Below are 24,923 nucleotides of genomic sequence, written 5' to 3'. Positions count from 1 at the left end.
CTGCTCATATTCTTAATATCTCAGGAGTCTTGCCAAAGGTGTGATGTATGTCTTTCATTCAGGTCTCAAAGTGAGTCTGACCAGATCTGATTAACTTGAAAGATAGTTTATAAAAATCCTAAACACGCTCGCTGTACCACTCTCCAACGCATGCATAACAGTCCACTTCTCCACCCCCAAAAAATTCTTGAATATCATTAGGATGATGGTAAGAATCACCGTTGTGCTGGTAATGGAACAACAGTTCCTCTCTTGTAAATAAAACAGAGTTGTGAGTAACTGCTGTAAAATGCAAGAGCAAATGAACTCAAGAGGGTTTTATGGGACTGGGTAAATAAAATCTATCCACTGCATTTGAACAAAAAAAGCAACCCTGTGTATGGATGAGTTTGTGGTGTGTGTCCATGTCTGTGTAAATGTTTATATATGTATTTGTAGAGTGGTTTCAATAACAAGCATTTTTGTAGGAAGGCTGTAAACTTAAATCACAAAAGGAAGAATAACCTAGGAAATTACAACCTTTCATAAATCTGAAAGTCGGAATAAGTCGGAATATATTAACCCTTTAATGCATACCTTGGCTCTTTAGTGACCCGTGACCTCATTCCACCCCCTTATACCTCATCCATTTTTTAGAGTTATGCCAGACCTATTTAGTTTTTCTCAACCTTTCTTCTCTGAATAGTGTAAAAACAAAACAATTGTTTTTTTGTTTTTTTTGGATAAAAGAATCTATTTTTTATAACTGCTTAATTACCTAAAGTGTTTGAGGTAAGTAAAGACCCGAGATTTGTAATAGTGTCGCTTTTTTGTGCTTTCATAAATCATATATTTATGAATATTTCATATCTATATATGTTTACTATCACAGGATATTTATTTCTTTGTTTATTACAAGAGAAATTAGTACTATGTTCATTAAAATAAATACTATACCACAATGGTGAATTTTCAGTATTCCATTTGCGTGTACACATACTCATTATACATGCTATTTCTTACTCAAGGTGGCACTGTTTCAGTGATTGTCTTAATATTTAGCACTGCTATTTCCCGAAGAAGCAATGTGGAAGTAAACTATAGCAAGTTTAACACATGAACAGCATGATTTAGCTATTGTCATTTGGGAGTACTACTGAAAACTATGTAAATTGTGCATCTATTTAGACTAAAAAAATGCCAGAGAAAATACACACGTATAGTTTATGTGTAGATTATGTGTAGCTCAATATGTGTTTGAAAGCCAGTTGCATCTCATGAATTCTCAGTGTTGAAGTAATGAACCCTTTTCTACCATTTTAGTTGCATCATGTCTTTGATATATGAGAAATAAAATATCAAATTATATTTTCTAACCGTCTTAAAATATTTCTTTTTACATTTGACACTATCTGGGCTAATTGTAGATCCATTTGTGATAGATATATATGCCAGGTTCCTAAAGACCCAAGTATGTAATAATGTTTGGCAAATTTCCCATGCATTTAAGGGAATTTCCCATGCATTTAAGAGTTAAATAAAGTGGTAATCAAGAGTTTACGAACTGAAGGCAGGTTAAGGAAATACCTGTGAAGGGGTCCCCGTGGGGTGATGGTCTCGGGCAGATAGTCCACCAGTGGGGCCCAACAGCCTCCATTTACAGGCATGGGAAGAGGCTGAGGTCTATTACTCTCCAATACACTTATTAACCAGGCAGCATATGGAGGCAGAGGGTCATCTGTCAACACAAACACAAAATAAGAAGTAATGGATTATGTACAGTCAGTCAGTCAGTTGTTATCGTAAAACTAATGCCAACAGGGTGATCAGGACTTATCTTATGATAATAAGCAACTGACTAAATTTTCCCGCTTATTACATGGTTACTTGCTGAATAAATAAATAAATTGACATTTAATATTGATTTCAGTTGAGAAGAAAAAGACAACGGAGAGATATATGAGAGACAAAAACTAAATAAAATCTTTGACAATCCAATCCACAGGTTGCAGGTGGAATATGGACTAATTTCTCATCGAAAGGAGGCACTTCATTTGAGCATACAGTGTGAGTCGAGTCAGAACACATCATCCAATCAGCCAATCATTTATCTCTGTTAAAGTTGCCGTCTTGCCGTCTGTCCTTCAGCTGTCATGACAGGTATGCAGGCAGGCCACAAACTGGCAGCTCCCACACCGAACACGCAAACATGATTGCACAATTTGTTTGCACGTACATACGTGAGAACACACAAATGCTTGTAGGCGCACACACACCTGTATCAAAATTTTAATACAGAATTTCTTAAAACAAGATTTTTGGTATATGGGTTTTTTAAATACTTGAAATACTTTGAGGAATTTGACATTTTATAATAATTATGCATGCTGTTTTTATGACCTCATTAATTGAGAGACTACATGGAATATTTGTTTGTTTAGAAATTCATTTGTCACACTGCAGGACCATTTAAAATGAACAAGTGAAAGCAAAAAGTTGCCTAAAACGAGTGAAAAACCTTTCCTTAAAAATGTATATACATTTTTACCTAAAATCTTGATGAAGATAAAAAGACGTTATGTGCCAACTACCCATATACAATATGTGTCAAATCTGGTAAAGCATACAGTATGAACAATTATAAACAGTTGAAAATCTACAGCCATAGAGCAATGAGAGTAAATGTATCCTCAGCCATATCTGTCAAAATGTGGATTCACAGCTGTGAACCACCAGTTGCTCTGTTCCAGTAATCAGAGGGAATATTGACAGTAACCTATGAAGACTTGAGGTGCAGACAGGGCTCAATGTACTACAGTGTCAATCATAAATCCGTTCCTCTGAACCCATTCTATGTACAGGTCAGTGGTATTGTTCATTATGGACGTACTTTTCTCCTCATCGTAAGAACCTCCTGAGCTGTTGCTATAACGTGATTCCAGGCGGTTATGAGCCCGGGCTGCATTGCTGAACCTATGGAAACATATGTAAGTACAAAACACAAATTAGAGAATATACAATTTACATACACATTTAAAGTGCATATTAAATGTCCATGTATACAATGGCTGTGTTTGAAAACCTAGTGAGATTTCTACCTAGACAGCATTTTTGTCCATCAAAGGCATCTATGATACCCAAAAATGCTACCTTGGAAGGAATCACACCAGGTTTTCAAACATATTCCAAATGTGGTAAAAGTTACAAAAAAATCGAAAGCAATACACACCTCTCTTCATTCTCTCTGACTATCTTTGCCTCATCTGTGTCCTGGAAGTTCTCCTGTCCGGCCACTACCGTGTTACTGCTAGACGTTGTGCCTTTGTGAATAAAAAAATTATATATTATTAACTAAAGACCATATGTTTTGTTATAGAATACACTGCATTAAATATAACCTGTAAAATAATCACTTGAGCAATCATGGAAATTCTAACTGGGCATCGCCTAAGTGAGGTATCTTAGTCTCACCTGAGGCCACAACAGAGGTCTTGTTGCTGGCAGCGAAGCGATAGAATGGTGGGTTGTCACAGTGCAGGACTACTGGGTTTACCGGGTCTGTCTGCTGAAGCTCAAAGAGCAGCTCCTCCATGGTTTGAATGGTGTTGTTCCGACACAGATATATTACCACTTTCTTAATCTGGAAACAGGATGTTATTGACAAATTTAGTCCATTATGAAGTCCTAATACAATGTAACAACAGAAAACTGGAGCTCTGATAAGTTGAGTGTGTCTGTGAAAGTGTGCTCCTTACATATGGCAGCAGTGTGGTATCACTGCTAACTCCACACAAGCTTATCAGGAACTGCAGAGTAATTCTCAGGTTGTTGCTCCATTTGTCATTGGTCACCAGAGCATTCCATGTGTTCTCCATCTCAGGACCAGGGACCTCATCTCCATACTGATGAGACACAGAAAACAACTCAGATATTGTCCAACCTTATTCTACACTTTTGTGGCATTGTAGGTTTTTTGGCACAAAAACATCATTTTTAAAGTCATAAATCAGTTTCACACAATAATTTTCCATCAACTATCTGACTCTAAATTAAACAGACTGTTTAATTTAACTGTCCCTTAAAGAACTGTATATGTAAATGACCTCTGTTAGTATTGGCTAGTCGGTAGGTTGTTTGAACTAGTCGACTAGTCGGTGTTAAGGATAATAATGTATAATTAGGCTCCGTTATGGTCATGTAACCCCGATCAGACACGTTTCAGTGGGATATATACGGATGCTAAGCGCAGCACTTCAACATGGTAACTAACAGATATTCCACAAATAAATAGGCTAAATAACTACAACATCTTATTGCACAAAACAATCAAAGTAAGAAAAGTAAGAAATAAGACAGGCTCCAATAAATAATGGCACAAAACCACTTATGTGCATGCTGAACGCAGAATGATGCGCCTCAATGTAAACAGAGAGTGTCAGGGCGATCCTCGCTGACCATTCAAAAGTGCAAAACTGCAAGATAATATTGCATGTAGACATGTAGTTCACAACATCAAGCAGTTTAACCTTTTTAACTGCAACTATTTATTTAAGCAGTGTCAGACAGAATCAGCGAGACTTTAATCTCTCCAAAGTTTGTCACAATTACGGGAACATTACTCACAGCAGAGGATTTAACATCTGACAGTGATTGTCTTGTAATGTGTTGTTGATGCAGTGCTTTGATGGCTGTAATAGCAGCGGTGCATAAATGTACCAAACTTAAAGCATTAAAGAGACGAAACTTCTTGCAGAAGGTTTTACTGTGCTGACTAATATTCACTTTTATGCACAGTAAGTTATCATCATGCAAAAACGCTCTCTAAGAAGTTGCGTCCCTCAATTAATTTGAGAATTGCATCCCCCATTAAAACCACCACCACTAAAATATTAATGTTTGTAGTCGACCCCACTAATCGACTAGTCAGTTGTTGGACGACTAGTCAGTTAGTCAACCACAATAGCACATCCCTAATTTAAATGCAGTACTCATCCAAGTTTATTTTACAGGAAGTGATCTCTCACATATTACTAACCTTGAAACATCTCAGAACATCATACATGATCTTAAATAAATTATCATTAGTCATTAATGCAAAGATAACAAATTTACGGCAAAGCTCTCGATAGTGAAACGCTTCTTACCTTTGCAGTCATGAACATTAGGTTGTTTAGGACCAGTGAGGTGGCCTGTAGAGAGCCCCAGCCATTGCCCTTGAGCCTGTGGGTGATTCCCAGGCTGTCGGCATGCTCTCTGGCCTCTTCCTCTGGGGTGCATGGGCTGGAGGTCGGAGGGAGCAGCCCTGTGTCCATCAGCTCTATGTTGTTCAGCCATGGCAGCAGGTAGGTCAACATGATCTGTCTTCCATTAGGATGAGTGGTGGAGAACCTCTGGCTGACCTCTGTATGCATGTGTACATGAATGTGCATGTGTGTATTGGATAAAAAATGGATAAATAGTTGAATAAGTTGTATAGCAGCACAGTAATAGAACAGCCTCATTCTTTTACTTGTAGGTGTTTGTTTGCTGTTGGTAGGGTAACAGTTTGGTGGCAGGTCAAAACATCTGGTTAAGAGGCATCCTTTGTAAGGCATGAATAAGTGTATAACACAAACAGACACACCCTACCTGAGAAGAGAGGCAAGGTGAGTTCAGGATACATGCAGGCCAGCTGGTTTGAGAGCTGTGAGAGAGAGACACTGTATAATGGTGGTAAAGGACCATGTGTGCCATACAGGATGTTTCCTGATTTCTGCCCCACAATCCTCTTTGAGTAAACAGACAACTTGGTCTCCAAAACCTGAGTGAAAAATATAAAAAAATAAAAAATAAAATAGGTTTTCTGTGTCTCAGTGTCATAATTGTAAGCTGCAATAAGCGATTTACGTCTTCCATATAAAACAATTTATTTTAACTATAAAAAAATAAACACTAAGCCTTGATTTAAATATTCTGAATTAAGAGTTGACCTTTATGATGAAATATTTAGCCCGAGATCAATTTTAATCTGTTTCTGGACAAAAAAACAAGCCTCACATTATGTATTTTTAAGGTCAGGTACCTGCATGAGTTGCATGGATATCTCGTAAATCTCTCTGCTGGTGTCAGACGACTTAAACAGCACTAAGTTTAAAAGGGTCACAATGTCACATGGATAATTCCTGAAATAAAGAAAGAACCAGAGGTAATATTGAGATTTTAAACCTGACTTTTCATTCTATGATATGCTGATTAACAACAGGGATTATAGTGATGATCATGATGAAGGTTTTCTCATACCTGCTACCACACACAGTGGCGATAGCCTTGAAGCATCCTGAAGTGAGCTGGTATGATCCAGTGAAGCAGCGATCCACAGCCCAGTTAAAGAGATTGACCTGATCTGGGTTCAGTTCCAAGAGCAAAATGACAACCTCACAGCCCAGACGATGCACCTGTAGTCCAGTGGACAGAAGTGTAAACTCAAATACAGCACACAGTGCATTGGTGTAAATAATTATAAAAATAAATCAAGTATTTTAATTGTCCTTTCACATAATTTTGGGACAATTAAAGGTATCCCAAACTTGATATTCAACTTTAATTACACATTTAAAATAATAAAATAAGCAGAGCTGTCAAAATTAACACGTTAACGCATGCAATTAATTAAAAAAGTTTAAAGTTTACACATTTTTCTTATTCCCGATTAAAGCATTTACTGTTAATTAAGCATAAACCAGCATACACACTGGTCAGAAAAGGGTAGAACCTTTGCGATGTGTCTGCCTAGCGTCATTACACTCACGCACACACCACAAAACACACAAACAACAGCCGTGTTAGTGATTAAATGGTGGGGAAAGGACCTCTTAATGCTGTTTGTTGTACAAAACAAACCCAGATGGGACTTATGATACAACCCCAATTCTGAAAAAGTTGGGACAGTATAAAAAATGCTAATAAAAACAAAAATGAGTGATTTGTATATTATATTCACCCTTTGCTATATTGAAAGCACTACAATTACATATTATATGTTTTAACATGTGAATTTAATTTTTATTTTTTTTAAATGTACAGTAATTTCAAATCAGATGCTTTGCACAGACATTGCAAAACGTTTAATGTTACTACTATTTTAGTGCATTTTTTTTATACTGTGGAATATTTTGTTGGAAAATGTTAATAAAGCATTATTGTTACATATTGTTTTGTTTTCTTTCCTAAGAAGGAAATAAGTGTGTTTTGACAGGAAAATAAGCAAGTATAGAGTAAAATTTCAGCATTTTCAAAATCTACGACTAATCACTATTAACTATGAAAAATTATGCGATTAATAGCGATTTAAAATTATTAATCGAATGACAGCACTAAAAACACTAATAACTTAACAAGATATAAATCAAGATAACTTATAATTAAATTAGTTGACAATCCAGAACCAATAAAGTCAATACAGCAGAAAGGCATATGAAAGAAAATACGTTCATAGGCTAAACCTAACAGACAGGCTTCCAGGTTAGTTTTAATGATAGGTACTAAACCTGATGAAAAAGCAGCTATAAAATTTAAACAGGAAGACTATTGAACATCACCACGGTTCAGTAAAGGACTACAGTTGAGACAGGAACCATTCCAGCAATAAATACAGTGACACCTTGCTTACCCGGAGATCATGGCAGGCCAAGATATTGTCCAGCCACTTGTAGAGGTATCCATCTGTAGAAAGGCCCACGTTGTCGAACACAGGGCCACAACATAATACTGCTGACATAGCCTGGAAGAAACCATACACACATGTACAAATCTTACACAAGTGTGTAATTTTTCTCAAAATAAATCTCATATACTGTTTAACACACAAAAGCAGCTTCCTATTTTGGAACTGGCTTTAAAAGTAATACAAGCAATAAAGATAAGACAAGATTTGTCCTACTGCATGATTTCTTAATATAGGCATAGCCTTATTTTAGTTTATCCAGTTTTTATTAATAGAAAAGTACAGGACAGGAAACAATGGAGAGAATGGGAATTGCCAAACAACAAACCGCTAGACCACGGGTCCAACAGGTATAACCTTTTAAAATAATCATTTATACTGAGCCAAAGTGCATGGAAGAAATACTTGTACTGAAAAAGCTAGAGTATCTGGCACCTGCCAATTCCATGCCTGTTTAGACAAGAGAGTGCAGTGAGCTTGGGGAATTTTCCGCAAGACACTCGCCAGTTGTTAATTGAGCATTCCTGTACTTTCCAGATTGGATTTCAGAGGTTTCCACTTGATTTAGCACCACTAACATGACTGTGTCATTTCTTCCTTCCACTGACATGAGACAACTGGCTGCACTTAACTGAACTTTGATGACGATTTCTCACAAATTCTTATGTTTTTTTTTTAACAAAACTTCCTCTTAAATTAAGAGACATACTGTATGTTTATGCCAAGTATGAGGGAATAAAGGACCATTCATTCAAGGATGTGACTTACTCTGTGTTCCTTCCTTCATTCCTTAATGGTACTGTATGTGACCTCATATACTAGGTTTCTGCAGAAAGTGCCCATGAAACTATCCCTTATTGTACCGAGACTGTGAGGTTTACCTTCAGAGCACAGTACTGGTAGCGTGTGATCTGGTGGTTGCGATCACTATAGCGGTCCAGGGGTGTAAACATGACACTGAAAGGTCCAGCCCACTGGCTAAACAGAATGAAGAGGTGATGCCTCAGGCTCTGCTGGGAAAAGAGTAGCCGCCTGTTGTGGACTAAAGACAAACACATGAATGAGACTTTGGAGAACAAACACCATTACATACAGAGATTTGTTTGTTTTTATTCGTACGTATGTATCCATCCATCCATCCATCCATCCATCTACAATTTTCTATATCTGTGTAATATTTCTATCTATCCATCCATCCATCCATCCATCTTTCAGCAAGGTACATTTTTCCATTATGTAAGCATGATTTTATAACTGACTGGTAAAATAAATTTCCCTTTTTATGGATACAAGCTGTCATTTTTTCATATAAGATGCTAGTCAAGTTCTTTGATTCATATTTTCCCCATATTTTTAAAGACGTCCGTGCCAATGAACATCCCTGCTTCACAACCAGCTTTCGATCTGAGAGAGGTTAGCTTGCACAGGCTGCTTGCTGTTGGGACGTGTGTGAGAAGGGATGTTGTGCTTTGCTGGTTAGAGGGCCCTTGGTCAGGTGGCGTATTAATCAGAGCTAAGACAGTTCTATTCATAGCTCTGCTCCGGGCCCTTAATAAGTGACTCACCCACTGTTAAACCCCATTGAGACTTTGAAAAGGTGGCATGTTTGGATTACCTGTGTAACAATGTCTTTATTATATCAACTACAATACCTCATTTTCTTTCATTAAGTTCTTCCCTTACTAGAGAATTTTAAGTATTCAAAGTATACTGGAAAAGTTAGTACTGAGATGCTAATGAAATTCAAAAGTTTGGCTAAAGAAATAGTTCACCCAAAAATGAAAATTCTCTCATCATTACCTCACCCTCATGCTGTCTCTAACTTGTATGACTTCTATGGAACACAGATGAAGATATTTTCATAGATGTATGATGTGTTTATATCCATACAATTATGGAGGGGGGGCTGGGTAGCTCAGCAAGTAAAGATGCTGACTTCCAACCCTGGAGTCGCGAGTTCGAATCCAGGGCGTGCTGAGTGACTCCAGCCATGTCTCCTAAGCAACCAAATTGGCCCAGTTGCTAGGGAGGGTAGAGTCACATGGGGTAACCTCCTCATGGTCGCTATAATGTGGTTCTCGCTCTCAGTGGGGCACGTGGTGAGTTGTGTGTGGATGCCACAGGGAATAGCGTGAAGCCTTTGTTTGTGTTCCACAGTGGAAAGAAATTCATATAAGTTTGAGATGGCAAAAGAGGGAGTAAATGATGAGAGAATTATCATTTTGGGATGAACTATTCCTTTCAGGGATAGTTCACCCAAAAAGGAACATTCTGTCTTCACAAAAGGAAATATTTAGCAGTCACCATTCACTTTCATTTATGGAAAAATTATGCAATGCAAGAGAATGGTGACTGAGGCTGTTATTGTGCATAACATGTCCTTTTCAAGGTGGAGAAAAAGTCATACGAGATTGGAACAACATGAGGGTGAGTATATGATGACATCATTTTCATTTTTGAATGAACTATTCATGAAAAAAATTAGGAAAGTTCCATGTTCTTAATGCACAGTGTTTGGCAGTCTTACTTGGAACACACTGGATGAGGTTGGCCACCATTCCACTGAAATGAGCTCTCATGTCTTTCAAAATGTCCAGCTCTTTGTCATTCTCGGCTTCTAAGAGCATTCGAGTCAGATCCACATACTCCAGGAAGAGGGCTCCTAGAGCCAGAGAATCTCTTTCCAAAGCCCCATTAGTACTACAAAGTGGAAAATACAGATTAAAGTAGGTGGAGAAGGGATTTTTTTTTCCCTTTCCTTTTTATTACGACAAAGGTCAGGGACTCAGTTAATTGTAAAAGATCAGTTAAAAAAGTTATACACAAGATTTAACTACTTAAGGACACAAAACTAGTCTGAGATCAGCGGACAAGTTCACCTGTCACTGATTACCCCTGAGTCAGCCAGTAGCTCAAAGATACGCAGCAGCTGCAATCGGAGCAGATCTCTCCGCTCTCTACGCTTCTTATTCTAGAGAGAGAGAGAGAGAGAGAGAAAGAGAGATTTCCTTAAATGAAAAGAGTAAATATATTGTGTCTACTGGTCAGCTTAACCTTTTCTCCATAAATATTACAAACTCACCATACCCAATGGCAAAATATGTATTATTTATTTTTGTATTTTAATTTTTGCCTCTTTATGAGAAAGACACATTGAAGAGGGGAAAAGACATTATGGAGAGGGGGAATGGGTGAAACACATTGCAGGCCAGTTTCGAACATGCATCACCCACATGAGCACAACTCCAATGCACAACATGGATCCAACAATGCACATTCTGTTAATCTATGACATTTAAAAAAAACAGCTGGAGCAATGGGACAGGGTTCTCACCTCAGGCCTTCTCTCCAGTGCTTCTTTCATTAAAGGATGAAGCTCTTCCACCAGCTCCCTATTCAAAAACATAACATATACCGTACATAATCGTCATTAGAAACCCTCTGACAGTGTTGAAGCAATGCAAATATTTTATCAGTAACAAGAGCAGCAGATTATAAACCATTACAATACTGGTGTCTTTGTAGTTTATAGACATTCATTGTTTTTAGGGATGTTATCAAATATAGATGTATAAATTATTGATCGACACGTTATTTTAGCAATATATTTTCGAGGCGTCGACATATTAACATTAGCTGACATTTAAATAGGAAGCCTAATTTGTGTGCTTTCCAATGGTGTAACAGCTTTGGGAAACCACAAGGGAGAGATATAAAATTTACTGAAGCTGGTCGCCGGTAGGAGAGGCACATCTGCAGTCCAAACTAAGTTGTGGTGGATCACTATACACACACAAAAGTTACAAAGGTTTTTGTACTTCTTCAAAAATGAACAAAGTGATGTTGATGAGTTTGCTGGTAAGTGTATGAAACAGGAGTAACTGTGCAAACTGATCGACTAGAAATGACAATGTTTATTATGAAATTGATTTGTGTATAGCATTGAATAAGTTTCATTCAAGCTGTCAAACCACAAAAAGACATAATTGTAACATAAAGCATAAAACATAAGCTTAGATAAAGTGTCAAGAGTTTGATAGGTTTTGATTCATGATCTAATTCTGGATTGTTCTTTATTAATATGTCTTGGGTTGAAAATCCTTGAAGTTGCATTAAACAACCTGGGCTAAGATGAGACACTTGTAGAGTCATATAGAACCTGTAGAAACATGTCCATTTGGAAGTAACGGCACACGTCGGAATAGCATTTCTATTATCTCATTTAGCACATGCCTTACCTGCTGTTCTTTTCATTAACTGTTCTAAAACATTTCAAATTTTTCACAAACAGTGAGCAGCTTTGATATGACTGCTTTAGAACTGCTATGAATTTGCCCAGGTTTAGAAAATATATAAATATATCAATACCTACGGTTATGAAAAGCTAGAGACGTTTTGGGGAAATTATGCTAAATAGGATAAGAACGAGAAAGAGGTATTACCTGAACACAAGGGAATTTGTTCGCCCAAAGCCGAGGACCAGAGACTCAGTGATCTCTAAACTCTCAGATCTCATGAGAGGAACCAGCTGCTTCAAGAGCCAAGCCACTGAGGGTGTACCTATCACCTGATCAAAAACAAACACACATACACTTTCAGTGACACAAACACTTTTCTGAATTCTAATTTCAATGACTATACCTAGAAATCCCCTACTGTGGAGGACATACCTTGTTGTCATAAGTGACGCTACCATCAGGTGTGGTAGCCATGATCTCAGGTGTGGAGGCTCTCAGGTGACCCGGACTCATGATGCTGGGTTTGGCAACACCCAGGCACAGTATCAGGTAATTTCTCCATAGCGTCACATAGCCATCAGCCGGACCTGGCGTACTGGTCTTTTTGGCATAAACTGGACTGCTGCAGGGGCGTATCACAGAAATGTAAGCTTTTCCCTCTGAGAATGTATGCAGTTTTCACCCAAAAGTACTTCAAAATCCAATTAAATAAAAATGGCCATTTTGTGGCTTTTAGTTGCATTGGCTGTATTGGCTATTTAAAAAAATGGAATAAACCATTTGATATGAAACCTGTGCTTGTCAAGAGATTTTATAAGCATAAAGATGAAACAGTAGGAAGACTCACTTTGGGTCAATGAGGGGCATGAGAAGCTGTAGGCGTGTGAAAGTGTAGGGCCAGGCATAGCTGAGCGCCGTGGAGCAGTGTTTGGGGAGGTGCTCAGGCCTAAGGAAGCTATACAGGCAGAGCACCCAGGGGTCCTTCAATGAGTGGGCAAAGATCCACACATGAGAGGGGCTCTTTACATCATAGTGGCTGTTAACCAGGCGGGCATTCCACTCCACCAGCCACTGCAGGTCCACATGATGACTCATGGGTAGGGTAGCCTTTAAAAACAAAAACTGGTTTTAATAGTTGCACTTACAGAACAGAGCATATTTTGGAAAGGGTTCAAAATAATGCATGAGTGTTAAGAATATTTACAGCTATGCATTTGTGATTAAATTCTATAAAAGCCTTGTGGCTAAAAGCACAAATCAATTTAATGCAAGTGATGTCAACACCACTGAGACGCACATACACATTTACACACATTAACATCTGGATATACACAGAGAAACACATCCACAGCTTTAAAGGGGAATGCTTACGGAGTCTGAAACAGCCACATGAACGAAACTGTCCAGCACACTGGGGGCCAACTGGTCCATAACCTCAATCATGGGCTTATCATCATCCTGACAGTAGAATCACACAACAGTCATAAGGCTTGTGTGTTGGATATGTTTCTGTTACACTAAAAAATCTAGTATTAATTAGTATTGCATCTGATACCATTCGACTGCATGTGCATGTATATTTATGATTAATCTAGTTGTTCACATTCTATTCTATTGTATTCTGACTTGTTATGTTCTATTATTTTACTACTACTCTATTTTATTCTGTCTTGTTCTATTCTATTCTCTTTTTTTGTCTGTTCTGCTCTATTTGGATCTGTCTTGTCTTTATTATTCTATTCTATTTTGTTCTGTCTTGTTATGCTCTGCCCTATTCTGTTCTGTCTTTTTTTGCTCTTTTCTATTCTATTACTTTACTACTATTGTGTTCTAATGTATTCTGTCTTGCTCTGCTCTATTCTATTCTTTCAATCGATTACATGTGCATGCATGTTAATGATGAATCCAGCTGCTCACATGACATAATTCTATCCTATTCTGTTGTACTATATTTCTATTTTGTTCTGTTCTTCTATGTTCTGTTCTATTCCATTGCATAAATGTTAATGATAAATCCAGTTGTTCACATGACATTATTCTATTCTATTCTATTCTATTCTATTCCAATCAACTACATGTGCATGCATGTTAATGATGAATCCAGTTGCTCACATGACAAAATTCTATTCTATTTCTATTTTGTTCTGTTCTTCTATATTCTGTTCTGTTCCATTGCATGTATGTTAATGATGAATCCAGTTGTTCACGACATTATTCTATTCTATTCAAATCAACTACACGTGCATGTATTTTAATGATGAATCCAGTTGCTCACTTGACATAATTCTGTTCTATTTCTATTTTGTTCTGTTCTTCTATATTCTGTTCTGTTCCATTGCATGTATGTTAATGATGAATCCAGTTCACATGACATTATTCTATTCTATTCTATTCAAATCAACTACACGTGCATGTATGTTAATGATGAATCCAGTTGCTCACATGACATAATTCTATTTTATTCTATTTATATTTTGTTCTGTTCTTCTATGTTCTATTCTATTACATTATATTCAGACTTGTTCTTTTCTGGTCTAATCTATTATTGTACAACTAATCTATTTTATTCTTTTTTTATCTGTTCTGCTCTATTCTATTATGTCTTGTTCTGTTCTATTCCACTCTATTCAGCTCTGTCTTGTTCAATTCTATTCTGTCTTGTTCTGCACTATTCCCTTCCTTTCTATTCTATTCTGTCTTGTTTTGTTTTGTTTTACTCAATTGTGTTTTGTTTTGTTTCAATGGCCCAATCTGCAACAGTCCAAGCAGTCTGTCTTACCTCGGCTTGTCCGATGGTTGTGAACAGCAAGCGTATCTCTCTGAGTACAGACACGGCCAGTTTGCGGGTGCTGGTCTGGCAGGAGCAGAGCAGCAGCAGGGCCAGACCCTCCACAGCATGCAGAACCGTGGAGTGAGGACTACGCTCAGCCGGCAGCCTGGAGCTCCCACTGCTTTGACCTCCCATCTGAGGTGAACAAATATGTACACATACATAAAATCAGATGCAGCATGCGGCTCCAAAGGAATGTTTAAGTTGGCGAAGTATGAATGGCCAGTGAATATAAACTTTGTAAAGCGCCCTTTATTAATTCTCTTATAAAGCAGATTAAATACCTCTGCAGAGCGTTTTCCGGGCGCCTGTATCGCCAGCCTCCACTGTGAAAGGAAATGCAGCAGCAGTTTAACCGAGGAATCTTGCAGGCCCTGCTGTGTCTCCTGCACCTCACGCAGCAGGAAGTTTGTGTACCCAAACAGAACATCCTCCCGCCAATCAGAGAAGTCCAACAGCAGACTCTGTAGAGAATTCTGGGCAATGAGTCTCAGCTCATCATCCATGTGGACTGTCAGCCTTCAGAAAACAAAAAGAAAAAAATCAATGACAATTACAACTTCTTCTTTCATTCACAAGAATGTATACAGACAAAACAGGAAAGACTTGCACATTTCTAAGAAAGGAACATTATTGTGTGGGCTGATTTACATTTTCATACTTAGTAAAGGGCAAATACAATAAACTTTAAACCACTTTTCACTTTTGTGAGTCTTATTGAATAAGCATCTGCAATCCAGTTTAACCCGGTGCTAAATGCACTGAAATAGTGCTGTGGTCAAAGGAAGTGAAGTTTGGGCTGGTGACTCTTACCTGGCCAAGAGATCGATGAGCTCAATTTTGGACAAGCCATCTGGCAGGATACGGGGGATGGCTGCAACACATGTCCGAAACAGGTCGATCTTCGGTTTTCTCTCACCCCTGACCCAAGAGAGAGAGAAAGATAGGCTTGAGTTATACAAAAGTAAATATCATGATAGAGAAACATGAGGAAACAGGAAGAAGAATGAGACAGAGGGGGAAAAAAGAGAATGTCAGTCTGTCTAAACAGGGTGTGCATGCTAAAGATGACTCATGAGTTGTCTGGCAGTGAGCATTCCCTTCACCCACTCACATTACACTGAGATAAATAATAGGCAGAGACAGGCCAAAAAACAACTGCTTACGTGATCATGTCCTCTGGCTCCTTGTTCAGCATCTGGGCATTAGTGAGCATCATGCAACGGCCCACCTCCTTATCCAGGTGTCTCAGGATGCTATCAATGGCTTTTCTGACGTGGGAGTAATACAGTGCCATACCTGCAGAGAAAGGTGGAAACAAGCCAGATTTCAATGGAGAAAAGTCATGCAAAAACAGACAAACTCAATCACATATAAAGGCAGGCTAAGAGTATGTACCTATTAGCTTCGCCTCCTCCTCAGTGAGAGTTTTGCTGAGGTAGGTCTTTTTCTTCTTGAGTGTGTTTCCAGAGGGTAAAGTGGCGCCTGTGTTTGGCATGGGTGGTTCGCCATCTTTCTGCTGCAGGTTATCGGCTATGACGAGGAATGCTCTCAGAGCAATGTTCATTCTCTGTACAAACACACACACCAAACAAATACCAGTCAGTGAACAAAAACCCTATTACACCTCTATATTTATAAAACCCTCACTAATAGTAAGATCTCAACCCAGAGTGTTAATATGGATGTGTGTGTGTGTCTGTGTGTATGGGTTTGGGTGATTTACGAGGAAATTTTTTTAGGTTACAAACTGGTAATTACAAGGGTGTTATGCTATAAATGTGGTTTATTAGGACATTTCTAGTGTCCCCATAACTCAAATCACTTAAAAATAACATACTAAACTATGTTTTTTTTTGAAAATGTAAAAATGCAGAAAGTTTTTTGTGAGGGTTAGGTTTAGGGGTAGGGTTAGGGGATAGAATCTATATATCGGGGCATTGCATGATCCAAGCTAAATAAAAAAAATAAAAATAAAAATAAAAATACAAAAACTTCCTTTAGGGACATCCCAGTACTTCCCCTATTGAAAAGATGATTAATAAATAACAGAATATTTTTTTCATTCTAAACATTCTAAATGTTTTCTTACAGTAGAGTTAGGATTTGGGTTAGTGTTAGACATTATAATTAGGTTTCTATAAAAACAATAAAATTCCTATTATGTTGCTATGTAAACATGTTTGTGTAAATGTGTGTTTACCTCTGGGTTTAGACTGAAAGCTTTGGGTGATTTCCCAACACTCAGCAGATCACAGATGATTTCCTTCATTGCAAAATCTAGTCTTTCCTGGAGCCAGTAGAATATAAGGAAGATAATAATCGGGAATTAATTTGCATAAAATAATACAACCTTCAGGTATTAACACCATCTCTGTGAGCATGGGCACAGTCATGTTTGTGTTAAACTGCATTTATGGCCATCTGTGTGTGTGTCAGTGTTTGAGTGCTACACCTGTGCAATAAACTGAATAATCTTGACAAAGATATTGAGAGGCATGTCTCTAGGAACAACGCTCCGTGAACCCTTGGGGAACAGTGTTGATATGATGGAGGTAAGGCGACTGGAGAGGAGAAGGAAAAGGAGAAAAATTAAGACATGAAGATGTCAAATTAATGGATATGATAATATTTATTATCATTACCATCAGTATTCACTAAGCTGTGTGTTTCAGGGCTTGTATGTTTCGTTTTTTCATACCTTTGTGTTCCGGTGTTGCTTTCACACTTGATTCGTATCATGTAGACCCATAACAGTCGATAAAGAGACTCCAGTGCCACCCGAGCCATTTTATGGTCTTTATTCTGCAATAAAAGAACTCTGCTGTCACATGTTATTTTACTTTGAAGCTTATAGCTTACAAGTTATGACCATCAAATATGTGTGTTTCTTTAATAATCATCCATCATTTCCACCACTTCCACAATTTGCACTGAATTTCTTTTAAATCCATGTTTTAAAATCTGAGCTATTCTTTCTTGTACTTTCTTTGGTGTTCAATATGTGGTCTCAAGCAGGATCGTTTTCCTACAGGTCAAAACCACTATTACATAACAAGTCAGCAGCTCTCAGACTAACTGACGAAGATCGTTACAAGCAGAACATGAAGAGTAAATAGCGCAGCAACCCTTAAGACACTGAGCGATAACAGATAATTGCCGAAGACTTGACAGAGTGCTAAACAAAATGAAGATGACTGAGGAGGTGTATATGTGTGTGGCTCTAAAGCGATCAAGTATCTTGCTAAACTTCATTGCCTGAGAGCCTCTCTGTCCTGCACACTGTGTTACAATGCACCTCCTTTCTCATACCCTCACTACAGTTTCCTTCAGAATTCTGTTTTTGCAGAATACCATGTTGGTAACATATTTTAATTTATAGTTTAATAATCAAAATATCACTGATTACAAAAAACGGCAGTGGGAGGATTCTTGGGAGGCAAACAGGTCCACCTGTGCCCGTCCGAATCAACTCCAAATCAGCTGGACCACCTGAGGGTGGAGTCTCCACTCTTCCCTGAGGGTAACCTGCCATGACAGCGCATCCGCTGTAGTGTTGAGGTTGCCCGGGATGTGAGTGGCTCGCAGCAACTTGAAGTGCTGCTGACTCCAGAGGAGGAGACGGCGGGGCGAGTTGTGACATACAACGAGAGCGCAGACCGCCTTGGCGGTTGACTTATGCTACCGTTGCCGTGTTGTCTGTCCAAACTAACACGTGCTTGCCCTGGATCAACGGCCGAAACCTCCGCAGGGCGAGCAGAATTGCCAACAGCTCGAGGCAGTTGATGTGCCAATGCAGTCGCAGGCCCTTCCACAGGCCCATTGCAAACAGCGCCCCATCCCGTTTTGGAGGCGTCTGTCATGACCACGACGCGCCTGGAGACCAGTTCTAGAGGAACACCTGCCCGTAGAAATGAGAGATCGGTCCAAGGGCTGAAAAGACAGTGACAGACCGGCATGATGACCACGCAATGTGTCCCGTGGCGCCATGCCCATCTCGGGACTTGAGTCTGGAGCCAGTGCTGAAGCGGCCTCATATGCATCAACCCGAGTGGGGTGGCCACCACCGAGGATGCCATATGCCCCAGGAGCCTCTGAAAATATTTCAGTGGAACCGCTGTTTTCTGTTTGAATGCCTTCAAACAGGCCAGCACCGACTGGGCGTGCTCGTTCGTAAGGCGCACCGTCAAGGAGACTGAGTCCAACTCCAAACCAAGAAAAGAGATGCTCTGAATCTTGGCTGGAGGGACAGGTTCTATCGCGCCCTTCCGTAGGAGGTTAGCGATCTCCGCGCGCAAGGTAGCAGTGTTTTCGTTCTTGACCAAGGTGAAGTGAATACCGCTGAACCTGGGCGGAAAGAGGCCTGTCCTCGTAACCCGTGGAGACTGCCACATCGGGGGCGGCTGTGTGCCACAGCTGGGTGCTCAGGGGCGGAAAGACCACCGCTGGAGCGCCAATCCCACAAGAAAAAACCAGTGGACGGTAGTGCACACCGGGTATGTGACCCAGGGAGGAAGGAAACTGCTCTTTTGCTGAACTGTTGGGTACCGCAGCCACTTGGGCATGCGGCGAAATCAAACAAAAAGGCAACAAAATATTTTCCGCCCGGCCCTCCACCGGGGAATGGAGTGGTCTTCTTACGAGCTCCAGGTGAGTGGGTTCCTTCGTACCTGGGTCGCCCAACTCAGGGGCGCTTTGATGACCTCCGTGGGTTCTTAGGCACCAACTGTGAGACGGGTGGGGCCTGCTTCCTGCGGTGGGCTCCACGCTGGGGCCGGGCTGAAGGGGCGGACTGCGGCGGAGCCGGTGCGGTCACCGCAGGGGGACGCCCTTGGTGATGAGCAGACGGGGTGCGGGATCTTGAGCCGTGCCGGGGCAGGATGTGCCGGATCGCCTCCGTCTGCTGCTTCACCGCCGAGAACTGCTGGGCAAAGTCCTCGACGGTGTCGCCGAATAGGCCAGCCTGGGAAATGGGGGCAGCAAGAAACCGTGTCTTGTCGGCCTCCCCCATCTCGACCAGGTTGAGCCAAAGGTGGCGCTTCTGGACCACTAGTGTGGCCATCGTCCGCCCGAGAGACTGCGCCGTGACCTTCGTCGCTCGGAGAGTGAGGTCGGTTGCCGATTGCAGTTCCTGCATCAAATCTGGGGCGGAACTACCCTCATGCAGTTCTTTCAACGCCTTGGCTTGGTGGAACTGCAGGAGAGCCATGGCATGCAGGGCAGGGGCAGCTTGTCCAGCAGCGCTGTAGGCTTTAGCCATCAGGGACGACGTGAGCCTACAGGGCTTGGACGGGAGCTTAGGGCGTCCACACCAGGTGGCGGTGCTCTGCAGGCACAGGAGCACCGCGAGCGCCTTATCCATCAGGGGAATCGCAGTGTAGCCCCTGGCCGCCCCGCCATCGAGGGTAGTGAGAGCGGGGGAACTGCGGAATCGAGGCCGGGCAGTAAAAGGTGCCTCCCATGATTTCGTCAGCTCCTCGTGCACTTCCGGGAAGAATGGCACTGGAGCGGGGCATGGCTGCTTTGAGCGGAACCAATCATCAAGCCGTGAGGGTTCAGGGGAGAGCAGAGGGTTCCACACTAACCCGACGCTCGCGGCCGCCCAGAAAAACATGTCCGTCATTTCGGCACCGCCGTGTGACTGAGCAATCGTCCCCGAGGGGGGAAGCTCAGCTGAGGCTTCTGCATCCGACTGGACAAGCCCACTCTCCAATGCTGCGCTCAAGAGCTCATCATCTTCGCGGGCTCCGAACAAGAAGCCAGACTCACCGTGAGACGAGCCGGCGAACTCATCCGGAAGCCCGACTGGGCAGACGAGCGTGCTGGGGAATGGGAGGTCCGGGGGGGATACCCGGCGGAGGCGATCCCATTGGGGTCCGAAAATCGGCCCCAGTGCTAGCCGCGCTGGCCTCATACCCGTAGGTAGAAGCAAGCCGCGACCGCAACGTTGCCATGGTCATGTTCTCGCAATGAGAACATGAACCATCCACAAACGCTGCCTCCGTGTGGGTCGCGCCCAGACACGAAAGACAGCGATCATGACCATCCGAAGTTGAGAGACAACGGCCGCAACCAGGAATAACACACAATCGGAAAGGCATCTTTAAAAAGACGCGTCTTTAAAAAGACGTTCCGTGTGTGCCGCTCTTTTAGAGAAATATATGGTCTTTTAGAGGAAAAAAGCTCTTTCAGAAAATATACTCTCTTGTTTTCTGCCGAAGTGCCCAGGGGCGTTCTCTGCAGTGCACCAGTGCAGAGGAGGGAGAAGCTGCTGAAATGCGCCGTCAGATCCAGCAGAGGTGAATGAACAGTAGAATTCAGCTCAATGAGCATGACCGTTCGGCTCCGAAGAGAAAATCTGAATGAGTGGTTGCATACGAGCTCCTTTTATACCCGTATGTCCGGGGGAGTGGCATGCAAATACCACTCGCCAATTTTCATTGGCCTTTTATCAAAGACCAGAGGTGTCTCGGGCTCCCAAGAGTGACCCCTATTGTCACTACATCGACACAACGTCGAGTGAGTGACAGATAGGGAACTCTCTTGCAAATGTGTATATTTAACCCTATAAAGCCTGACATCTGAAATAATATTTAGAAAAATAAAAAAATTAATTAAATGGAGCTCTGAGTTTTTTTAACCTATAGACAAAATTTTTTTTAAATTAAAATTAAAATAAAATTAGGGCTGTGAATCGATTACATTTTTGTAACTAATTAATCGCACAGTTTTCTGTGATTTTTCACGATTAATCATGGTACATAAAAAAAATTACAATTTAATTATAAATATATTTACTTTATATTTTTGTCTCAAAGAACTTATAAAAATTAGTTAGTCATCATTTATTTTAATCATTTTATTATAAACATATTTAAATAAGAGTTAGGAAATGTAATATGTGGCTGTTTAACACATTAAGAAATTAACGCAATTAAAGCAGTATCTGGTTTTTCACTTCCTAAAATTTCACTAATGTTTTTCCCCACTTCCTGAAGCTAAAACTGTCATATATAAATTTCCAGGAGGTAAACGCTCGACTCGACTGCACATCCTAGCACGCTGATTCAGTACACGTGATGCATGTCCCCTGCATTATAAACACGGGAGCGGATTTCCTGTTCGGAGAATGGAGACTTCACCCGCAAGCGGTGAGCCAGATGTGGGAGAGCTATGGGCAAGCTGCCCTATCTCTTCGCATCGCCCAAAAACGCTCATTCACTTGCATTTGAACCACTGTCAAAAACGAAACTGTGTGAAAGAGACCCAGCGTGTGCGTGATAGAGACTGATAAGGGCCTGGCTGTTCAGCAAGTTGCAGCCAGGTATACTTGTAGAGACTACACGGCAGCCAGAAAAAATAATAGTTTTGAGATTTTAAACTTCAGCACATTGAACCTCAGCATTCAATTTGTTTTACATCTGTATGCATTGGCAATGTACACTTAAGTTTTTCTTGCCAATAAAGCTTGAAATGAATTGAATCTGCCCATTTGATCCTTTTTTTTTTTTTTTTTTAAAGTCCACTGTAAAACGTTAGAAGATTTTGCCCAACTTTTAATTACAGCTTGTCCACTGATTTTATGGCATGTATCAAAGATTTATAACTGTAAAAAATGTGTGTTATTAACTCTATCCTCTTTCTTACTTTCTGTCATTTTCACACCCCACACACAGGTACACGGCTGGAGCTTAGAGTACAAAATGTACCATGAGATTTTAAAGCTGATGTTCAAGGCCTGTCTTGTCCTACTAGCCCCCCCTTCAACCAAACAAAACATTCCTGCGATCCGCTAGCCTCCCTCAGCATTTCATACATTTTTAGCAACTATTTGCTTGTAATTGCTGTCACTTTAAATGTCTGTGCACTTGACTGATAAGCACCACTGGTCTAAAGACACACAAATATCCCGTCATGAGAACCTCTGATCATATGATGCTTACACAACCCCCTTACACCAAAAATGTGTTCCTTTGTGTTCTTTTGCACATGTGATCTGCATTCATATGTTGAACCACAATGTGATGTCTCGTGGCCTCCAATACATGTTTTGCAGATCTCAGAGACTCACTTTGAGATTGGACAGGCAGTTGTTGAGGAAGACGTGCCATCTGTTGAGAAAGACTTGCTTCTGACTCACGCACAGCAAACATGTAACCAAAGGATACAGAGCCTGAGAATGAAAAAGAGCAAATCAATATAATACCTACCGTTATTTATTATTTTGCAATTCCGTTTGGTGAAGGTAGTGGTGCATAAATTACAGACTAGAATTATGTAATGCTGTGACTAAGCAAAGAGAGTTAATCGCAACTGTTTTATGAAGCCGCTGGGCCAGTGTTACGATCACACCACTATAGCAAGTATTTTAGAAAGTACTATCCTGTCACAATAATTTTCCACATAAGCTGTTATCTTTAAGATGGATTGTAAAATATCCAGTGGCACTTTGTGACAAACTGAAGGTATGCCCTTTAAAACCGAAGCTATGCCCTTTAATAGGGGCGTCAACATGCACACAAACTCGCACAAATACAAGACAGCTATTGTGTATCACTGGCTTGGAACGTGTAAAATCTTGAGATTGGTTGTTATGGTAAGGCTTGAAAAACATTTCAATTAGACATGGAGTATTTGAAACATCACAGAAAGCAAAAACATGTCAGCTATGAGCCAATTAGATGCATCACCAGCTACTGCTCGCAAAAGAAAGCCCATAAAAATTGTGGGAAAAGAGTGCGAGACTTGCCAGAGAATGTTTCTTCCTGGAGGACAGGTCTAAAGTTGTGTCGTAGAGGATGTCCACGAAGTTTCTCAAACAGGGCACATTCACCTCGTTCTTCACACTCTAGAGAGACGCCACATAAAGCAAACATGAATTACACTTTAGACAGGGAATGAATCAGTTCAAAACCTGTTCAAAATTAAGATCTTACAGCATTTGTTTGCAGAAATCACTTTATTTAATGCAATAAAATTCATAAATTTTTAAATGTAGCTTAAGGGTTCTCATATTTAGGACTGTAAGCCACAGTCAGGTTTGGGGAGTAACAGAATACTTGTAAAGGCGTTATGTAATCAGGATTAAAAAAAAAAGTGTAACTGTAATCCGTTAAAGTTACATAAAACCCCAACATATTCAGATTACAGTTACATCTGGTAAAAAATTGGATTACTATCAGGATTACAATTTTTTATAAAAAAAATAAAATAAAAATAAATAAATAAATAAATAAAAAAAGATAAAGACCGCTGCTTGCTTTATAGTGGTACAGATATGATCAGATGCGCGCTCGAGAGAGCTCTTCTGGTTCTCTCTCGTGACTGATGTGAATCTGGCGCCACTTACTGTCGCATGTGTAAATAACACCTGTCTCAGATCAACACTGCGCTCTCGAGGCAAACGTGGTCAAACCACATAAAAAGTTTCATCGCAATGGCCCCTGGAGAAATATTATAATGTTTGTGGAAATTCCGACATTCTTGTCTCTTCAATAGAGAAAAGGGAAACAGCATTACAGTTCAGTGCAATTTGTGAAGATGCAGTGATTTCCCAAGAACCCGACATATAATTTTAAATAAGCATTTAAAGGTAAGACCCACATGAAAATCATGTTAGCTAGGATAGTTAAAATTAGTCATAAGTATTTCGCCATCTAAACATCTGTCGATCGTTTACGCATGCAATAAAGATGGCTTGACGTTGGACGTTCGATATTCACAAAATACCATCTTTATTGCAGTGAGCACGTATAGCGGAGAAACGACCACTCCTCCCGGCGAACGGTCCGTATTCCGGTACACGGGACGCCTACTGTCAAAACTTAAGTGTGACCTCTCATTTACATCTTAACTTAAGTTGAAACTCTAAAATTGTTCTCTGAAATGCATTCATGCTGTAATGACAACAGCAATTGAGATAGCATTTCTATTTTTCTTTGTTGAAAATAATCCAGATTGTACACATGAATACCAAATGAATTGAAAATGTTATTAAGTTCTTAGGGGAAAGTGCAATGGATAATTCAAATGATTTTGCTACTTATTATAAATGTATTGTTTAGAACAGGGGTGTCAAACTCGGTTCCTGGAGGGCCACAGTCCAGCAGAGTTTAGCTCCAACCCTAATTAAACACACCTGAAGCAGCTAATCAAGGTCTTCAGGAGTGCTTGA

At 40.3% G+C, this 24,923-nt stretch overlaps 1 protein-coding gene across 5 annotated transcripts in view; it reads right to left on the bottom strand.

Moving 5' to 3' along the window:
• LOC127433501 (protein furry homolog) overlaps positions 1–24,923 on the bottom strand; it is a 94,695-nt gene that overhangs the window by 24,435 nt on the left and 45,337 nt on the right. For all 5 annotated transcript variants that reach the window (XM_051685460.1, XM_051685462.1, XM_051685464.1 and 2 more), the window contains exons 10-37: positions 23,499–23,597; positions 22,821–22,922; positions 17,451–17,554; positions 17,205–17,313; positions 16,953–17,039; positions 16,148–16,319; positions 15,916–16,048; positions 15,563–15,670; positions 15,034–15,268; positions 14,699–14,884; positions 13,291–13,377; positions 12,767–13,026; positions 12,352–12,541; positions 12,124–12,248; positions 11,016–11,073; positions 10,561–10,652; positions 10,209–10,381; positions 8,563–8,723; positions 7,628–7,738; positions 6,259–6,413; positions 6,041–6,140; positions 5,608–5,779; positions 5,124–5,380; positions 3,735–3,881; positions 3,451–3,619; positions 3,209–3,299; positions 2,870–2,952; positions 1,567–1,717 (exon numbers count right to left, since the gene is read on the bottom strand). In XM_051685460.1, coding sequence (XP_051541420.1) covers positions 1,567–1,717; positions 2,870–2,952; positions 3,209–3,299; positions 3,451–3,619; positions 3,735–3,881; positions 5,124–5,380; positions 5,608–5,779; positions 6,041–6,140; positions 6,259–6,413; positions 7,628–7,738; positions 8,563–8,723; positions 10,209–10,381; positions 10,561–10,652; positions 11,016–11,073; positions 12,124–12,248; positions 12,352–12,541; positions 12,767–13,026; positions 13,291–13,377; positions 14,699–14,884; positions 15,034–15,268; positions 15,563–15,670; positions 15,916–16,048; positions 16,148–16,319; positions 16,953–17,039; positions 17,205–17,313; positions 17,451–17,554; positions 22,821–22,922; positions 23,499–23,597 — 3,917 coding nt within the window. The remainder of the gene's footprint in view (positions 1–1,566; positions 1,718–2,869; positions 2,953–3,208; positions 3,300–3,450; positions 3,620–3,734; positions 3,882–5,123; positions 5,381–5,607; positions 5,780–6,040; positions 6,141–6,258; positions 6,414–7,627; positions 7,739–8,562; positions 8,724–10,208; positions 10,382–10,560; positions 10,653–11,015; positions 11,074–12,123; positions 12,249–12,351; positions 12,542–12,766; positions 13,027–13,290; positions 13,378–14,698; positions 14,885–15,033; positions 15,269–15,562; positions 15,671–15,915; positions 16,049–16,147; positions 16,320–16,952; positions 17,040–17,204; positions 17,314–17,450; positions 17,555–22,820; positions 22,923–23,498; positions 23,598–24,923) is intronic.

This window comes from Myxocyprinus asiaticus, chromosome 43 (assembly GCF_019703515.2).
Source record: "Myxocyprinus asiaticus isolate MX2 ecotype Aquarium Trade chromosome 43, UBuf_Myxa_2, whole genome shotgun sequence".
NCBI classification, from domain to species: domain Eukaryota; kingdom Metazoa; phylum Chordata; class Actinopteri; order Cypriniformes; family Catostomidae; genus Myxocyprinus; species Myxocyprinus asiaticus.
This window is presented reverse-complemented; position numbering and strand designations above follow the sequence as displayed.